The sequence below is a fragment of the Choristoneura fumiferana genome, chromosome 17 (genome assembly GCF_025370935.1).
Source record: "Choristoneura fumiferana chromosome 17, NRCan_CFum_1, whole genome shotgun sequence".
Classification (NCBI taxonomy): Eukaryota; Metazoa; Arthropoda; class Insecta; order Lepidoptera; family Tortricidae; genus Choristoneura; species Choristoneura fumiferana.
The window spans coordinates 2615013-2635758 of NC_133488.1; the positions used below are offsets into that span (position 1 = coordinate 2615013).

General features: G+C 42.1%; 1 protein-coding gene across 1 annotated transcript in view; it reads left to right on the plus strand.

Moving 5' to 3' along the window:
- Positions 1-5408: 5408 nt before the first annotated feature.
- LOC141437020 (uncharacterized) overlaps positions 5409-20746 on the plus strand; it is a 133260-nt gene continuing 117922 nt past the window's right edge. Inside the window, exon 1 of the mRNA XM_074100198.1 lies at positions 5409-8268. Coding sequence (XP_073956299.1) covers positions 5501-8268 — 2768 coding nt within the window. The 5' untranslated portion in view covers positions 5409-5500. The remainder of the gene's footprint in view (positions 8269-20746) is intronic.

The following is a 20746-nucleotide window of genomic DNA, read 5'->3' on the forward strand; positions in this document are numbered from 1 at the left end:
TCAGGAACGCGTCGCGCCTGCTACCCTTTGAGGTAGTGAAAAAATCAAACTTCTATGACAACGCAATCAAAATACACTGTCATAAAATAGGTGTCCATACAAATGGCTTTATCTAACCGAAAAATCCTAGGAGTAACATCCGATTGTCCAACTTGAGATTTGGTATGATCTAGCTCTTCTAGCACAGTCAATAAGATGAGATGGAAAATCTTAATTTTTATGTTAGTCTGCTTAGGTACATTTTGCTTAAGAGAGATTGCATTGCTAATTCGGTATCTAACAATGCGCGAGTTTTTAGTCTATTTTTATATTTTTATGATATTCAGAACTATCGATTATTAATCGATCTTTTAACTTGAATGTCACATCCCTTTCCTACACCCCTTAAAGGGGGAGTTTAACCAATCGAACCAATAAAATGGGGTTTTAATGCGCAGTTTCGGGCAGCTTTAATGAAAGCGACAATTCGGTTTTAGATAGCAATGTTAGAGGTCACGACACGCCCTTAGGGTCAATCATCATCATCAGCCGAAAGACGTCTACTTAGAACGCCACAATTAACGACAACTCGACAAATGCATCCACTGGTTGCCCGAAACACTTTAGGATCAAAATATAGAGGTATAATTTTACGAAAACTGGACTGATAATTAGACATTATCACATTATACTCAGCCTATTATTATGTTTCAGCTGTGGTGGCCTAGTGGTTTGACCTATGGCCTCTCAAGCAGAGGATCGTGGGTTCAAATCCGGGCTCACACCACTGAGTTTTTCGAAATTCATGTGTGAAATTATTAAATTATAAAGGTTATACTACTCAACACAAGCCTCACAGACCTGACACTTTTGCACGTGTAGTAGCGGAGTAGCAAGATGAGTGGTGTAGTTTATTTAAATAGCATACCTACTGCATGTTTTAGGCCCGCGACTCCGTCTGCGAAATATTCGTTTACCGTTATCCTGCGTAGAGTTTACGTAATTTTGCGAAATAAAAATTATATGTGTGTCTTTCTCAAGGTGTTAAGCTATCTTTATAACAAACTAGCTTTTACCAGCGGCTTCGCCCACGTGGAATGCGATTATCGCGCGCTGTGCCTTCGGGAACTGTGCATTTATCCGGGATAAAAAGTAGCCTATGTCACTCTCTGGCCCATAAACAATATCTATGCCAAATATAACGTCGATCTGTCGCTCCGTTTGGACGTGAAAGACGGACAAACATACAAACACACACTTTCGCATTTATAATATTAAGTAAGGACGGATAAGTCATTATTAGCAAATAGATGTGTGTGTGTTGTGTTATGTTTCTTTTCTTTTGTACAGTAAAGAGTTTACATACATACTATTCGTTCAAGATTAAATTAAACCTTATAGATCACAACATTACTAAGGTTTTATCATTCCACTAAAGAACCCTAAGAAAGAAACGAATGCAAAGCACTTAGAATAAAAGCTTTCCCTTCCGTTAGCTTGTATTTATAAGAACGTAAAACATCCTCCTTTTATCGGAACTGCGAACGTTGGTAACTTTTCTTCTTCGCTTTTGGAACTATGTTTCAATGAACTAAAAGAATTTCTTTGCTCACCCGCGACCTTATGATAGTTAAGTTTATGCAAAATATGCGAGTTCATGCAGTTCCTCCACCTCCACACTGTAAGAACACACACAAATCACACAAACCTACCTATCACCACCACCGCACTACACTGACGCGATTCGAACTCAACCAGAGCTCATCTTCAGAGCAACACAACTATACACCATGCTACCAGATGTTATTTTAGTTCATTGATATGGACCTCCGCAAAGTAACGCCTATTCAAAAAAATATTTGAAATATCGTTTTACTACTTTAGGATAGAATCTTATAGAATAGAATTATTTTTGGCAAAGTTCTCGAATGGTTAAAGTCGCGGGTTCACGGTGGATGCAGGCAGCTTCCAACCGAAGCAACTGGAGGTCTATGGGGGAGGCCTATACCCACAGTAGCGTCTGATGACTTAAAAAAAAACACTTCTTCTTCTTCTCTTTTAAAATATGGCTTTTCTGTCCTAATTAATAGGACAATTTCGCCAGTGTCAAAGTAAACTCTCTTTGAGAGGGACGTTGTACGGTGGTTGTAGTTTGTGCAACTTGATAGTAAAATTCCAGAAACCACGTGGAGACAACTTGCGCATTAAAAAATGTCAGACACGAGAGGATTTTGTGATCACTGTTCACTGTTAAGGTTAATCGCCGCATAAAACACTATCAAAATTATACTTCAACTAGCCAAAGAAACAGAAATAGCAAAATTAGATATTGTCTACATCCGCCATGTTCGAATGCTACAAATCGAATTAAAAAAAAACACATGATGTTGGTTAGGGGATCATTATCTATACGCCTATAGCAGTCCACTGCTGGGCACAAAAAGGTACTCTGTGGCTGGGCATAGCGCTATTGCATCCTAGTCCGTCCACGGCTGCACGCATCCAGCTTCTACCAACAGCCTTTCGCAGATCGTCACTCCACCTGGCTGGGGGGCGCCCTACTCTATTAGGGGAGGGATAATCTTTTTTTATTTTTTTATTCGGCTGGATGGCAAACGAGCAAGTGGGTCTCTTGATGGTAAGAGATCACCACCGCCCATAAACATCTGCAACACCAGGGGTTGCGTGCCAGTAATTTCACCGGCTGTCTTACTCTCCACGCCGAAACAACAGTGCAAGCACTGCTGCTTCACGGCAGGAATAGCGAGCAAGATGGTGGTAGCAATCCGGGCGGACCTTGCACAAGGTCCTACCACCTGCAATCGTATAACTAGCGAAGAGAATGCGAACTTTGCCGCTCCCAGGGGAGGGATAGTTTAGCTCACCAAGTATCGCCAAGGGGTTAAAATGTTGCTAGAAAACATGTGATTAATGGTCGACCCCTTATGTGTATTTCGCTTGTATACCGACATAAAGTGGGCTAGCCGTTGATCCCAGTGTCGGCGCCCTGTGACGCAATACTATGTATGCGTAGCGTTTGCTTTCATAACGTAACTCGACAATTGAGTAGATACCTATAGATAGATACCCGTATTGTTGTTTTTTGCTTGATATTAACAACGGCAATAGGTAGACGCTTCAAATATTCACAGAATCTTTACTTGTATAATCACTTTCAAATTAAAATCAAATAAATATTGAATGGGGCTCCCATACAACAAACTCGATTTTTTTTGCCGTTTTTTTGCTAACGTTTCATGTTGTACGGAACCCTTCGTGCGCGAGTCCGGCTCGCACTTGGCCGGTTTTTAACTTTTTAATATGTGAAGCTCCGCAAAGTAATGCCTCATCTAATTATTCAGTCCTTCGGCATAAGTAAACATAATAAACTAGGTATGTATGTTTAATGTCATTGACTGATAATCTGACCAACAAAAAGTTGGAAAACACCCGATTTTGATACTTCAAAGTTCAATATCTTAAAAACGGCTAAGCCGATTTTGATAAATCATGTCTCAGAACCATTGCTAAACCGCAGTTCCTAAAACCGCATTCAAATCGGTCCACACGTTTAAGAGCTACAGTGCCACAGACAGACACATAGACGGACAGACAGACTGATATAGCGGTCAATCTTATAACACCCCTCTTTTTGCTTCGGGGGTTAAAAAAGGGTTAAACTATGGAAAACTGAGGGTCGTTGAGGGTCGAATACGATGGTATTCTGTTATACTAATTGGACCCAGGATGGTTCATTTTAGAGTGGCTGTGCTTTGGGAATGTAGAGCCATGTCTCTGATATCCGCTTCAATGTCATCGAAACGTCGAGATAATATAGACAACTAGCTTTTGCCCGCGGCTCCGCCCGCGTGGTATTCGGTTATCGCGCGCTGTTCCCTCGGGAACTGTGCATTTTTCCGGGATAAAAAGTAGCCTATGTCACTCTCGGGCCCATAAACTATCTCTATGCCAAAAATCACGTCGATCCGTCGCTCCGTTACGGCGTGAAAGACGGACAAACACACAAACATACAAACACACTTTCGCATTTAAATAAATATTGTTGTGATGTTTTTCAAAATAAATCATTCATTAATATATAGTATAGTATAGTATAGTATGGATATCTTACGATTAAGTTACAAAGGGTTGTGTGAGTTGACCAAGTTACTAGGAAGATAACTATGTCAAATCAACCGGTAAATTTCAGTTTTCCGGTGGTTTGATATCTGTAATTGTTGTAATAACTTGGTGAAATAATAAGACGTTGTAACTAATACAATATGGATTAAATATAATCTGAAATAAATTACATTATTATTATATTATTATAATAATATTGTTGTGTCTTGTGTTGTGAATAAATTTCTTTCGTTCTTTCTTTAAATTGTCAAGTGTGAGTTGCACCGTTAGCGCTCTAATGAATGTCGAAACCGCCGTCAAATGAAAGGGGGTCGGCGGGTTGTTTGAGTTTGGTTATCCTTAAAGTATCTTATTATAACTCGCGTTTAAACTCTCGTGTTTTTCAGTTATAACTGCTGCCTCTTTCATGGTCTGATAATGCAATAAAAAATTGTTTTAATTTCTTCTGCATTAGAGCGGATATTAAGACTAAAACAATGTAGAGCAAAGGTCGGCTTTGAACCTCTAAGTTGTCGGTCGGCAGGCAGCCACTCGGTCGGTCGAATATGGATTTGAGATTAACGAGGGCACGTAAGCGCGGCAACCGGGGTGTTTACATGCGGGTGCAGCGGGCGCTCGCGGGCGATCGATCGCGCGCGCGCGGGGCGCGGGGCGCGGCGCGGCCCGGGCCGCCAGTCCGCGTCGGGGCCGCGTCCGCGCGGTCGTGCTGTGCTGCTGCGGCGCGCCGGAGTGACTTCGCGGCCTCGGGCGCCCGGCGGCGGCGGCGAGCCTCGCGCCGCCCGCCCGCGCGCGCGGTCTGCGCCCTGCCCCGCGCCGCGCCCCGCCCCCGCGCCCCGCCCTGCCCCCGCGCCGCGCCCCGCGGCCCGCGCCGCGCGCGCAGCCTGGCCGCCCAGCCCGCCTCCGCGCCGCGCCTGCGCCCCGTCTTCCTGTGGGCGCGCCAGCTCGACGGCCGAGTGCAGGCCGTGCACTGCGAGGACTACGACCCGCGCAACCGCATCCGCATCGCGCGCGGGCCCGCCGGCTGGCGCGTCATCCCGCGCACCGCCATCTACGACGCCGTGCGCGTGCCGCGCCGCACCGCCGAGCGGCCCCCGCGCGCCCCGCGACCCGCGCGCCGGCGCAGCCGCCCGGCAAGCGCCCGCCCGAGTCCGCGCCCGCGTGGCTGGCGCCCGACCTGGAGTCCCACATCCCATCGCACACCATCGCGGTACCGCGCGTGCCGCCGGCCGAGCCGCCTCCCCCGTCCGAGCCGACGCCGCTCGACAGCCTGCTGGCGGTGGCTGAACTCGAGTTCAACCAACAGCGGGGCGCCACTCGGGACCTGGACCCCGGTCCACCCCCCTACGCATTTCTGCCTGAAGAAGCCGCGCGCGACGTCATGTCGTTCGAGCTCGGGGAACCTAAGAACAACGAAGACTTGTTCTTCGAACGGAAATCCCATCAGGAAGAGGACGCCTTCCAGAACAATCTGGTGGTCCATAAAGACCTGTTCGAGACTATCAGCGAAGCACATTACCTGCCAGAGTTGAGCGGGCCGCACGACGAGGCGCTACTCGAGTCTCTGGTAGAGAAAGGCTGCGAGGACAACCAGATCCTCGGCCAGGCGCTGGATAAGATCGCGCATCTGGTGACGGGGACCGGCGACTACGCAGAGGAGGAGGAAGACATGCTGTTGAGCGGCGCTCCCGTGGCCGACATCATCGACAGGCTGGAACAGTCACTAGAGTCACCCGGTCGCAATAGCATCACGGCGGCGCAGGGGTTGCTGCACTTGCACCATATCGGTGATCACCTGGAACCCGAACACCAAACTGAAGAAGAGTATCTGGCTGACGAAGTATTCGTCAACGATGTGACGACAGATATGACGTTAACGCTGACGCCTGAATCCGAACTGCGAGACGCCAATGAAATTAGTCGTATGGAGTATGAGCAAGAAAATGAGAAAACTTTAGAAAGTAATGTTGAAGCGGCTGAGACATTGTATGCGGAACCGGCACTCAAGACGCCAGAAATATATAAAGATCATGAAGATGATCATCAAGTTGAGAAACAGCCGAATCCGACGTTACCTGAGGATAGTGAAATGGTGCCTAGTGAAATTAACCCGGATGTGCCACAGCAAGAAATCAGTGAAACTTTTGAGGAAACAGTGGAAAATGACGCGGATGTGTGTGTGCCGAAAGAGGAAGTCATACAACCAGAGGTGCCGGTTAGTGAATTTGTGAAAGAACGTGAGCGTGAGGACCCGTCGGTATGTGAGTTAGTGGCTACTGATCTGAGTTTAAAAGCAGTGCAAAAGAAGGTGAGTAGAGTGGTCGCTGAGACAACGAATGCTGTCGAAGAGAATGTGTCTGAAAGGGCCGACGATATGCCGAGGGATCTCAGTGTGCACCGGAGACTGCCGACGCCGCACGCGTCCCCGCGAAGGATAGAGATCCCACGTGCTCCCTCGCGGGAATCCGATGCGATGCAGTCGCCGCAGCCTAGTGGGATTCCCGCCGTACCTTCTTCCCCGGAAATATTTACTATGCCCTCTACTAAGAGCAAGCAAACACTGTTCTTAGAGACATTATTGTCATCACCGTCTCCAAAGATGTACACATCTGAGGTTACCATCACAAAACAGCAATGCGAGCCCCTGAACCTAGGCAAGCACAGGAAGTCTGCGAGTCCAACCGTCTCGAGCTGCTCGGAGGAAATGAGGAAATCAAATAAAGAATTTGGAGAGCCACAGGAAAAAAGAATAAGAAGAGAATCGGGGGACGCTTTAGTCAAAATAAGTAAGGTATTTAAATCAAATAAAGAACCGGATAAGCCAGAAAACGCGACACAAAAATCCTGCGAGGAAAATAATCCGTTAAAACAACTGCAAATTTTAAAGACAAGTATTGACTTTAACATTCCAGATCCATTATTAGTTCCTAAAGATAAACTGAATAGTATCTTAGCAGCGCCTGCAAAAGAGATTCCTGCGTTACTGTTGCAGAGGCCAGAGCTCAGGTTACCTGAGGCCTTCGCTTACCCTTCGATATTACAAGATCCAGATATACTCGTTATATCTCTATCGCAACTCGAAAACATCTTGGAGAATGATGAAAAGAAACTAGCATTGTCTCTAACTCAAGCAAAAGAAACTGCGCCAGAGAAGAGTTCTAATTCGGAAACGCCAAAGCCTACAACGCCAATATCCGATCAGAATGCACCACCAAAACCAATACATTTAGATGCTTTAGCCACGGACATCGATGCCGCAACCACCGCCGCGCTCAACCAAATGTTCTGGCTTCCATATCTATCGCAACTAGAAGTCATGGCCGCTTGCTCACAGAACAGCGAGTTTCTCAAAGCTTTTAACGCATCTGGTTACTCGGCTCAGAACTATGCTGATATATCGCAAATGCTGAACACCTCACGGTTTATGAGTCCCGGAGGATTCCCTAATATGATGCCGCCGATGGATTACGATAATCGCCTTCAATTCGCCATGTGGCAAGAAGCCATGAATCAGGCAAACGCTCGCCAAAAACAGGACCAGAAAGAGATGCCCTCGAAATCCAGTGACGTTCAGAACCCATACGTCCATTCCACCAAAAATCATCAAAGCAAAAGTCATTCTGCGGCACGCACGAGCCCGATCGCGCACAATTATAATACGACCAGCCAGCGCTCCATGGCTCATAACCCATTTTTCCAAGGCATGTATCCTGGGATGAATCCAAATATCAGACCTAACATGCCCTTGCCGGGTTTGCAAATACCATATTTCAATCCTAACATGATGAGCCAGCGTTCGCCGCGAACAGGACAGCAGAAGAGTCCGACGTCGCCTTACTATCCGAACAACAATTACTTGCAAAGTGTGAAGCATACGGAGTCGCAGCGAAGTAGTAGCACGGGGTCGCAGGAGTCGCCTCGGCCGAGGATCAGTGTGAAGTCGCTGCAGAATTTGCTGGAGCCGACGACAGCAGCGTCGAGGGTTGGTTCGTCCGGGAGACGGGCGTCGCACCCCACGTCGTCGCTAGGGCGGCGGCGCGAAGAACCGGAGGTCGGCAGCACGACCCCGCTTGGGGATCCCCCACCACACCCCATGCCGCATCCGCACGACCCCGCAGCCTACCACTTGTGGCATCCACTATTTGGCAAGTAAGTACACTACACTGACTTGCATTTTTCCAAGGGGTCAACCACATTTGGCCGAATCGTGCCACGATTGAACGTAAAAAATGTGATCGCCGATAGTTGCGTGTTGCGTGCGTCGGAGAGCGGTTGACGTTCCGCGAGAGAAATGCACATTAGCGTTGTTTTTTTTCAATCCGACACAATTCCGACATTTCAGGCTGTTAATAGAGCTATTAAAGATTCGATAAAAAGCGGAATTTGATGCTGCGTTGCGTTTGTAAATAGGTACTGATAAGCAAAAGTTCGTGCTGGTCGAGGAACGTTTTTGTTCTTTATTTTATTCGAAAAGATAATTTAAAGCATTTCATATAAAATTACTTTTTTGAACTCTATTTTATTAATGCCAAACTGATACTTCAGGCTTCAAATTCAAGCAAATACTCAGAAATAAGCACAGACATTAGCTTGGTAATCACTAATCTAATTTTAAATACATAGGTAGGTTTTCGACGAGTTTTTCTACTTACTTGAAATAAGGATACTTAGGGGCTGTTTCACCATCCATTGATTAGTGTTAACTGGTGGTTAGGTGTGATGTCGTCTCTATTTGTCTTGTTCGAATAGACGGAGACGGCATCACATTTAACCGTCGGTTAACACTAATCAATGGATGGTGAAACAGCCCCTTACAATCGAAGAGTGCTAGGTAGTTCAATTTCGATATTTTTTATTAGTCACTGTGCTATGTACAGTCGAACAAATTGATTTATGTACCGCACGGTGGAACCTCTTAATAATCAATTTCACTATGACTTTTTTGAGAGAAGTATGGGATGTCAACATGACATTAGTGCACAAAGGCTCCACCCTGGGTCATGATTCAGCTTGTTGGACTGTACCAGAAAAACAAAGACAATTAATAAATTTCCTAACACATAACATAGTAACTCAATCTTATTCTTCGAAATCGTGACTATAGATATATTTAATTATATAAAATACCGTCCATTTAATGAATAAGAGGATCAATAAAATAACTATTTTCATAACAAATTCGCAGAAACATATTCTTGTGAAATATAAACAACATTAAAAAAAGTACTTAACCTGTCAGTAACTTTTCAATACTCGTACCTAACCTCATAGACTTATTTACTGTATTATTAAATTATGTACTACTAGCCGGTTACCAGCGACTTCGTCCACGTAGTATTCGTTTATCGCTATCCCGCGGGAACTACGCAATTTTCTGGGATAAAAACTATCCTATGTCCTTCCCCGGGACTCAAACTATCTGTATACCGAATTTCATCCAAATCGGTTCTGTGCTTAAGACGTGATGAAGTAACAAACAAACAAACAGACTTACAAACTTTCGCATTTATAATATTAGTGCCACTACCACTTTATGTTATCCAAACTATTAATAACTAGCCTGTTGTCCGCGACTCCGTCTGCCTAGTCGTTTATCGCTATCTCGCGGGAACTATGCTATTTTTCCGGGATAAAAACTATCCCTTTCCGGGACTCAAACTATCTGTATACCGAATTTCATCTAAATCGGTTCAACGGTTTAGCCGTGAATATGTAACAAACAAACAGACTTACAAACTTTCGCATTATAATATTAGTGAGATTCAAGGATCGGACGGATTAGCATATTATTGTTCGCAAAAATGTGGATAAGCCTTCAAAATTAATTAAACAATTTAGTAAAATAATTATTCTTCTACCTGAGATTAAATTTTGATTCCTAGTAAATAAACAAGCCAAAGATTTCTTATAATGCAGATTTATTCCGTCCCGGTTTGTTCCATTTCTTCCGTGGATGTCGTAAGAGGCGACAAAGGATATAGGTATACCGTAGGATAGGCGACAGGCTAGCAACCTGTCACTATTGTACCTTTTTTGTCAAACTTTAAACCTAAAATTGCTAAAAGTGGCTCCGAAGCGGTAACGTTTCGTGTGCTCTGCAGCTCTGCAGCTCTGCTCTGCTCATGCAGGCGTGATGTTTGTGTGTTTTGTATAAAAAAAAGTTTTTTTTTTCTGTGATCAGTGTGGTCAGTCTATATTTCTGTTCCAACATAAACTACTGCTATATTTACCAACATTTTACTTAGGTAATCATCATCATCATCCCAGCCTATATACGTCCCACTGCTGGGCACAGGCCTCCTCTCAGAACAAGAGGGTAATTATTTTGAAAATAATGTGTAATTTGTTATATCCAGGAATCCAAATGTAATTTTAAGAAATGTTTTCAGACGATATCATTTAAAATTGTAAGACATCAATAAATACAAAGGATTTCTTCAGCCCATTTAATTACAGCTCCACATGCCTTCTAATATTAACGAAGTTTGAAAGCAAAATGGCTGCTGCAAATTATACACTGTACTATGTAGGTTATGTTCGAACGTTCTAGATTTGTGTCATTACGCCAGCCCAGAAACACGAGGTGCTTATATTGACGTACTTACGTCTATGGAACTTTGTAATTTTATGTTGGGTTTTAATATCTTGAAAGGCTTTTAGGTGTACTGCCGTTTCGGCAAAATATTTTTTGCCAAATTTCATTTCTCAAAAAACTTATCGCAGTAGTTTAATTTCCAAAACGAATCTTTAGCATATTAACATTTCGCATTTTATTCATTTGGCCAAATTATCATTTGGCATAATTTTACATTGTCAAGTTTTATTATGACAAACGTTTTCCTTTGGCTAATATTATTATTCCAAAAAAAATGTTTGTTCAAAATGACACTTCGCACACGAACCAACCACAGAAACCAACTGCTACCAGAAAGGTAGGTTAGGTTAGGTTATAACTGCGTCCCCCACAGAAACGAACTGCTATCAGAAAAGTGGGTTAGGTTAGGTTAGAACTGCGTCCCCCACAGAAACGAACTGCTACCAGAAAAGTAGGTTATTATGCCACGCAATATTTTGGGAAGAGTGCTTTATGCCAAACGATACATTTGACTAAATAATACTTGGTAATATGAAACATGACTAAGTAATTATTTTTGAAACAATAATTTGCCAAAAAAAATTTACTAACTGTCAAATTGCGATAAGTTGTTTTAGCAATTGATTTTTGCCAAATGATAATTTGAGTAAAATATTTATACTGACAAGAGCTAAGCTCTTAAACTAATGATGATGATGATGATTTTGGTATGTGATACTTTGGGAATAGTTTTTTGTCCATACATTAGTAATCAAGACTTTTAACCTCTTTGAAAGTCGTATGTAACTATAGATACCTAGGTACAGTATCCTTTAATTTTGTCATAGATTACATAATAAGTAACAGATTTTACACTTGTTTTTGACAATCGCTATTTACCTACCAGGCGGTTTACTGCCAACGGTGTTAGTAGCAGCCATAGAGTACTCGTATATTTTCGAGTGGCAACTGCTAAAGAGAAATCACTATGTGTCAATGATAGCGATGGGAAATACTAAATTGTTTGCGTTTGTACTAAAAGGTTTTTAAGAAAAAAAATGATATTCAAAAATATGGCATTAAAAATATCGAAAATGCAAACCGAGACATGGATGCACAGAAAAACCAGAAAAAGAGACCGGCGCTGGAAATCGAACCCAGGTCCTTTGCATTCCATGCTGCGTGCCATACCCCTACACTACCACTGGACAGGAGTACAGACACGAATTTCTCCTATGCACACATATCTCAGGTTGTTGAGAAATTCGTGTCTGTACTTCTGTCCAGTGGTAGGTTTGTATTTTCGATATGATTTTACGGGATGACCGTAAAAGTAACAAATTTGGAGTTGCAATAAAAAATACAAAAATACTCCAAATAATCAATCATAATTAAAAATATGTAGGAAATACAGCGTGTATTTTTTTTTAAGTGTAAACGTTGGTTGTGCTGTGAAGCGATATTGCAATAATTTTCAAGTTGCATCATTGCAGATTGAATTGAATAACGCAGGATCTTATAGTTCTTATAGTCTCCATGGGTGGTGATAATCATTTATCATCAGGTGAAATGCATCGCTTTGGCGGCTTTAGAATAAAAAAGGCCATGTACATACACGCACGTCCAACCACGCGCTGTTTATAGGGTTCCGTGCTAATATCCTGCAAATATTTAATATCAAGTTTATTTTTGGACTATGTTGTATTACTTAAATAAATTATTCTAGGTATAAATACCTATCAAGTTTCGATTGACTACCTATAAGTTACCTACTCCTTAACTTGTATAAGTACCTAGTTAGTAGCTACCAAGCTGTGCTGTGTTTGTTTATTAGATTCGTTACTTATAAAACATTTTTTTTTATTTCAAGACTATACAGAGGAGACCCACTTGACTCTAAAAAAGCTAGCACTTTAAAGCTTAATATTTTGCAAGCAAAATGTTTTCAGCAAACCCTTTTTTTTAAATACCTTTCCAATGATATCCCACACCATGACTATTTTAGACGACACAAAAAAGTTTACGTAGCGGGTATAAAGAAAAAAAATTTTTTTTTGGAAAATTTTGTTGTTTTCGTGGTTAAGAATACTTAATTATCTAAGTAAAATTCAATTTGATAGTACTAACAGTTTCTAAGCTAAGTCACAGACGGACATGGCAAAACTTTAGGTCTCCCTTTGCAGTTTACTTACGTTTTGGTTTCCAATTTCTATTTAGGATTACGGAACCATAAAAAGCCAAAGTCAACTCTCGTTGTTAAAAGCTGCGTGCGTCAACGTGACATGATGTCACGTATGATAAGATTAGTTCCTCGCTAAAAGCTTTTAAATCCGAGCTCCATTGGTCGTGTGGACTTTTTCCATCACTTAACATACATTTAGCCATATTCTAACTAAAGCGGAAATTATACTTTGTTGTTGGCCGCATGCTGCATGCGGCGACCGTAAAAGTGGTGAAGGACACTGTAGTCGGCCGCATTCGGCGATCGACAGCTGCCACCGCCTTAATATGGCCGCCGCAGTAGATGGACAGACTAATGTAAAGGCGACGGTCGTTCGCCGAAGTAGTTTGAAACAAGAACCACTACCATGAGTTTACAGTGACCCTACTCGATAGCGACGGCGTAAATTATTTGTATAGAGAATTGTACACCGCCTCAACAAACTCTTCGCGGTCTCCATTCGTGAACTTTTCGGCCCCAACGACCTGTTCTCCGTACTATATGGCCTGCCTATTGCTACTTCACGCCACGATTTGCAGGTGGTAGGACCTTGTGCAAGGTCCGCCTGGATTGCTACCGCCATCTTGCTCGCTAATCCTGCCGTGAAGCAGCAGTGCTTGCACTGTTGTGTTTCGGCGTGGAGAGTAAGACAGCCGGTGAGATTACTGGCACTTGAGGTATCCCAACTTAGGCCTCTAGGTTGGCAACGCATCTGCAATCCCCCTGGTGTTGCAGGTGTCTATGGGCGGTGGTGATCTTTTACCATCAGGAGACCCACTTGCTCGTTTGCCATCTAGTCGAATAAAGTAAAAAAAAAACCAGCTACCGTTAGTCGTTACATGTTGTATCTGTGACGTCGCAACTACTATATATTCTGTGGCACAAAATTTTCCTATATTTTCCGACCATTGTAATGACAGATGATTACGAGTGACTTATAAAATATTCTTTATACTAAGTTGAAAGTTCTAAGGACGCCGTAGCATGCAATTTTGAAGCATTAGTGACTATCAAAACGAATCTAGGTCGTTTGGACATGTCTAAAATAGGCTGAAAATTTGCTATCTAGAATCAAATATGACGTGGGAGTATGGCACGTTTAGTAACTTATTAATGGACTACAAGCTTTTGTACCTACCTATGTTTTAGGTTGTGGTTCCATACCCGAAGGCCGAAGGGTGACAAACGGTAACACATGTTTTGCCACTCCAATTATTTTCCTTAACCCATGTTAGTTAATGTCGCCGCACTGTCCGTCCGTCCGTCTGTCTGTCACGGGAGCTCAAGAACTAACAGATAGACACAGGTAGCTCAGGAAGTATAATAGATGGACTAGGTGTAGTAGATAGCTGAGATGTGTACACACATAACTAGCTTCTGCCCGCGGCTACGTCTGAAAATGTTGTTTATCGCTATCTCGCGGGAAATCTGAAAATTTTCAGGATAAAAACTATCCCACTTCCTTCGCAGGGTTTCAAACAATCATCATACAAAATTCAATTTAAAAATAAAAAATTAAATCAGTGGTTTAAGCGTAAAGAGGGAAGAGACAGACTGACATACTGTCCAATTTATAGTATTTAGTAAGGAAGTGTATTTCTATTGCCGCGAAAACGCATACATATATGCGTTGGCTAAAGTGAAAACGTTATATTTGTACGAACATAATATTGCATACGACCTACGTACAATCATGCCTCTTTCTCAACGAAGGGGTAAGCAGAGACTTTCTTTCCACTTGCAACGGTCCTGACATACATCTTTCGCATGAACATATAGTGAATCAACGGCGTATTAAACTGCACATTTCCACGGTTATTTTTACATCAGAAAATAGATAAAATCTAGGCAATGTCTTCCATTAATTTCTATTAGAGAGTGTGACGTCAGCGCTGCGCTCGGCCCTGATTGGCTGATGTCGCCCATTATCGGCCGCCATCGGTCGATAGCAGCTGTGTTGCCCGCTTTACTTTTGGTAAAAATCTGTATGTTAATTAATTAATTAATTTCACCTGGGACTTATCACGAATTTTTGTTTTTGTGGCTATGTTGATAGATTAAATATGACTAAAAAAATGTGGTGATTTTAGTTTAGTCCATGTTGGGCAAGTCCTCTCAAACAAGAGGGCTTGGGCCATATTTCCCACGCGGGCCCAGTGCGGATTGGGAATTACACGCACATTGAATTTCTTCGCAGTTTGTGCAGGTTTCTCACGATGTTTTCCTTCACCGCAAAGCTCGTGTAAATTTCAAATGTAATTCCGCACATGAATTTCGAAAAACTCAAGAGGTGCGAGCCGGGGGTTGAACCCACGACCCTCTGTTTGAGAGGCGATAGGTCAAACCACTAGGGCACCACGGCACGAGGGTGGTGATTTTAGTTTAGATTTTAAGTCCCAAGTTATATTTATAAGTTATTAACGAGAATATCTAGTTCATGTAAAATTGGCTCCAAATATAGCCGTAAATGTATGGAAACTGTAAAGTTTGTTGACTTTGCTAAGTGGGTTTCCAAGATATTACTATACAAATACTTACATGTCAAATTAAATAACTAATAATGAGAAGCTTGGAAAACCTGTCAATTTACTGAAGTCTCAATAGTTAATATTTCTGAAAACAAATGTTCAAGAAATAACAAAGAAGAAATTAAATACCTAACTTAATTAAAAATAAAGTTAAAATTAGTTGCTTGAAATTAAAATATATCTAGTAATGGCCCGAGCTGCGAGCTTTGGGCATTGCGCCCAAAAGGCTGACAGGTTTTTCTCGTCTAATACCAATGCTATTTTTTGAGAGAGACAGCTGCCAGGTGTTTGGTCTCCAGTTGTGTCAACCATAGGCGCTTTTGTAAATCTTTTAAGAGTCTATGCGCGCCAGGGTCCCATGGACCCCAGGTCTCGAAGCCGATAGGTATGAAATTCTATGTGCAATTAAATCGGCTCACGTAGTGCCAAAAATAGCCAGATTTTGCTACTACTCGTAAGTGGCTAAAGTGGCAACACTCGATGGCACGCCAAGCTGACGCCGATTGGCTTATTCGCTTTATGTCTATATCTTACGTGATTAAAATCCCTCCGCTTTATTAAGTTTGAGTAATTAAGGCATTTGCTGACGATAGAGCCGTGGTGGCCTAGTGGTTTGACCTATCGCCTCTCAAACAGAGGGTCGTGGGTTCAAACCCCGGCTCGCACCTCTGAGTTTTTCGAAATTCATGTGCGGAATTACATTTGAAATTTACCACGAGCTTTGCGGTGAAGGAAAACATCATGAGGAAACCTGCACAAACCTGCGAAGCAATTCAATGGTGCGTGTGAAGTTCCCAATCCGCACTGGGCCCGCGTGGGAACTATGGCCCAAGCCCTCTTGTTCTGAGAGGAGGCCTGTGCCCAGCAGTGGGACGTACATAGGCTGGGATGATGATGATGAATTAAGGCATTAGAGGGGTACGTATTGGAATGTCTAAAATTAAAAAAAAACTAACGTAAAAAAAAACTACGTTCAGAATCCCTAAAATCTAAATACCTAAGCAACTAACACCTACCTACGAATCACCTAAGTTTAAAATACCTATTGGAAAATATGTCTAATGTTTAAAATATCAACAGCTATGACACCTAAGTTTGATACACCAACATTTGAAATACCAAATGGTCGAAATACCTAAAGTGACCAGGTTCCGCGAACGTAAGAGAGTTTAGATTGATAAAATTGATCGTCGTGAGAGAGTTCGCTTTGATCTTTTGTAATTTTGTTCTAAAACTTCTACACAGATAGTGTGCGTTGCATCTAAAATAATTTTAGTTTCTTTTCCACCCGTAAGATGGCACTATCATATGCGGTCACCATCCTACAGTCAAGTGCAAAGATGTATATATGTCTATATATAGACACTACCAAAGTTACAAAAATATGTATAGGTTATAATTTTTTTGTAACTTTGTCTGTCTGTGTCGATATCTTTGCACTTGACTGTACATCGCACTGTTAATTTTTTTTCATCACACTTGCTCGTAAACAGTGTCATAACATGCAGGCTACCTTGGTTGCAACCCCCCAAATAAAACCCTCGACCTTAATGTGCTTGTCATGAAACCCGTGGTCGGTAAATGAGTCATTGCGCGTACACATTTTCTTGTCATGAAGCCCAAGGTCGGTAAATGAGTCAGTGCCCGTACTGATGGTGCTGCGCGCGCTGCTGCAGGACTACATGGACCACATGCACACGCACGTTGCGGCGCATGCCGAGGGAGGTAGAGGGCGGCGCTGCCAAGAGCACTGCCTAAGGTATCGCCAATATTTGGAACAATTATATTTTTTCTTTTACAAATATAAAATTTTACTCGCAAATGTGATGAAAAACATTGAATGTCGCACGGGCGGTACTAGAATTACGAACATCGACTCATTAAAGCCCTCAGTCTTCGACTTCGGGCTTCTAATAGACTCTCGTTCGTAATTCCTTATTTACCGCCCTTAAGACACAATGTACTATTCCTAACTTAAAAGCATGATCGAAGAAGGTTCATTATTTACTCTATCTCAGTTCACCTGCTAGATCTCCCTCAATTGTTTTTTTAGGTCCTTGCTTTTTAATTACTCGATTTTAGTTCTCTAAATTTATATGAGTTGCTTTATTAGGTGATGGCGGCTCTCTCTCACAGTTACAGTATTTAATTGCAGTATAGAGCTTCAGTAGACAGTGGTGTTATTTCTAGTAACACTGGTGGCACACTTTACATCGTTATCTAGTATGAAGTAGGCATACCGTAAGTGCGCAAGCAATTTGCATTTAAGTAAACGCATCATTAGTTTAACGGTTCGTACTCCTGGCAATTTGACGAGTTGTTTGCACTATCGCTTTAAGTGCCTAAGTTATCTAAAACTACATCCTAGTTAGTATTTAAATTTATCTGTACATCTATACTGTATTTCGTGAGCGGTCCGTCAGGCAGCTCGCCTTCTCCGGTAAGCTGTAAAAGTCATCTGAGGCTAACATCAACAGTCCATTAAAAAAACATCTATAAGTACTACTATATCAAATGTAAGTAGGTATATGTCGTACCGGGTGGCCCATTTATAAATAGATGCCCATTTATAAATCTATAGATGGATCAGTAATAGACGGTATGGGTAATCCTGAAACAATAAGACAGAAATATTCAGAATTCTATGTAACCGTTTTCAGTAATAAGAAACACTGTATTCATAGATAAAAAACCTCATACCTGCTCAACTCGAACTAGGTCTGACCCCAATAACTAATTTGGCACGTAATAATTCGTGAGTTCACCGCAAAGCTCGTGGTAAATTTCAAATGTAATTCCGCACATGAATTTCGAAAAACTCAGAGGTGCGAGCCGGGGTTTGAACCCACGACCGTCTGCTTGAGAGGCGATAGGTCAAACCACTAGGCCACCACGGCTATAGGAAAACATCGTGAGGAAACCTGCACAAATCTGCGAAGCAATTCAATGGTGTGTGTGAAGTTCCCAATCCGCACTGGGCCCGCGTGGGAACTATGGCCCAAGCCCTCTTGTTCTGAGAGGAGGCCTGCGCCCAGCAGTGGGACGTATATAGGCTGGGATGATGATGATGATGAATTCGTGAGTTTCGATAGTTCCGATAGCACCACAGTGTCGGCTTATGCAAGCGACTGATTTTCAGCTGGTTGGCCGGATTGTCGGTGGTCAAATTGGTATGACGCCTCTGTCGCGTAAAACCTTAGGAGGTGTAGGTTTAATACCTGTCTGGCAATTTTTAAATATTTTTCGGTTTCAAAATACATCTACAAATCGAACTTATACCTTTAAGGGATCTCTTTCAGTTATCAGCCAATGTTGGAGCGGATGAGAGGCCTAACTGCTTAACTTCACTACTCATTGATAAACGTTATATTTCCGATATCTTTGATGCGGTCTCTGTTTGTTTTGAACAAAGACGGCATCACATTTTCTGTCTCATAAATTTTATCAAAAAGTTGTGAAATAGGTCCTAAGTGTTAGAAAATCCATTTTTTTTATTCGACTGGATGGCAAACGAGCAAGTGGGTCTCCTGATGGTGAGATCACCACCGCCCATAGACACCTGCAACAACAGGGGGATTGCAGATCCGTTGCCAACCTAGGGGCCTAAGATTGGATACCTCAAGTGCCAGTAATTTCACCGGCTGTCTTGCTCTCCACGCCGAAACACAACAGTGCAAGCACTGCTGCTTCACGGCAGGATTAGCGAGCAAGATGGTGGTAGCAATCCGGGTGGACGTTGCACAAGGTCCTACCACCTGCAAAATTTAAGATAATGTTCATAGCGCCAGATAACTAATTACGGGATAAGTACCTAAACTCTAATTAAGGAGAATTACCTTTAATTCTAGTTTATAACAAACTTAACCCTTTTCCGCTCCATAATAAAAACTATATCAAGTTCATCTCTTCATTACTACGGCACCATCAAAAAATAAAAGCTTTAAAAATGTATTTTTAGCGAACGCTCATTAAACTAATTAATTTGTACCGTGGAATATTTTGTTCTAATTAATAAAATTAATTTTAACAACTTCAGTAGGTGGGTGGTCTACTGGCGTTACAACCGCTAGCAGTAGGTATTCAGTATTGTTTAGTAAGGGTTTCATGAAACAATATAATACTATAGTGTGCTTTCGATACAATAATGAATTATGACATAGAATATCGCTAGATGGCGTTAGTCAATACTAACTGACACAAACTTTTGTCACGTTTGAAAAATTGTTATTTATTAACAAAAACTTTATAGGACAAACATAAATTAACACTATTTACTTACATAAAACTATCCTATACTTTAAATACTCACATAAAATAAAATAAAAACTAAAAGAAAGTACTTACCCCCCTGTTTCACCATCTATTGGTTATATGTTATATTTGTATTGGTATTTGATGGATTTCTTTTGTTTCCCTTTCGCGTTGCTTGCTTTTTAATTTTATTAGTGGCCAGTTGCTAGACAGTGCATGTCAGCAAACTTTTTAATAAATATTGTAGAGTCGACCCTACCAGGGTGGAACGTTTTCATAATCAATGTCCCTATGATTTTTTGGCAGATGTATGGAATGTCAATATGACAATGACATCAGTAGCACAAAGATTCCACCTTGGTACGCGATTCATTTCATTAAGTGCAGGTACACACACACACACACACACACACACACACACACACACACACACACACACACACAAACATCATACTAGAGATCATACTCTTGTGGACTCACTCACTAGCAATATTTCTTGTCCGTGTTAGTTAGTTTGATTCGCTAACTATATTTCTGTGGACATCTGTTATTGGCTTTCTGTTTAGTACCTAAGTCCTATTATAATGTACTGTATTGCTCTTGTTGCCCCAAAGGATCGAAATACTTGATAGCGGTTGAAACGCTAAGAGAACTACCCAGCTACAGAATTATGTGGCCGTGTTCGACGAACCACGAAGGGGTCATAGGTTCGAGGATGAGGCCAGTCATTCACCTTGTTTTATTTGGGTTAAGTTGTGGGTGCGCTCCCAATGAAGAGTGCAGCAAAGACGTTCAAAATAGACCAAACGCGTTAGTGGCAATGAGGGCTATCGTTTTTTGTGTCACTACATGGCGCACTGTTGCGTGAGGTTTTTAAGTATGGCTTTCAAAGTCTGTTATTACGAGCGTGAAAACAAAGTTTAGATTAAAATCATATTTAATACACCTTAAAACCGTACTATAAAAATATCAAGCATGCTACAGTGTTGCATAGTCCCCGTTTTGTTCGGAAAAAAGGGAGGACAAAGGTTTCCGAAAGACAAAACTGCCTCA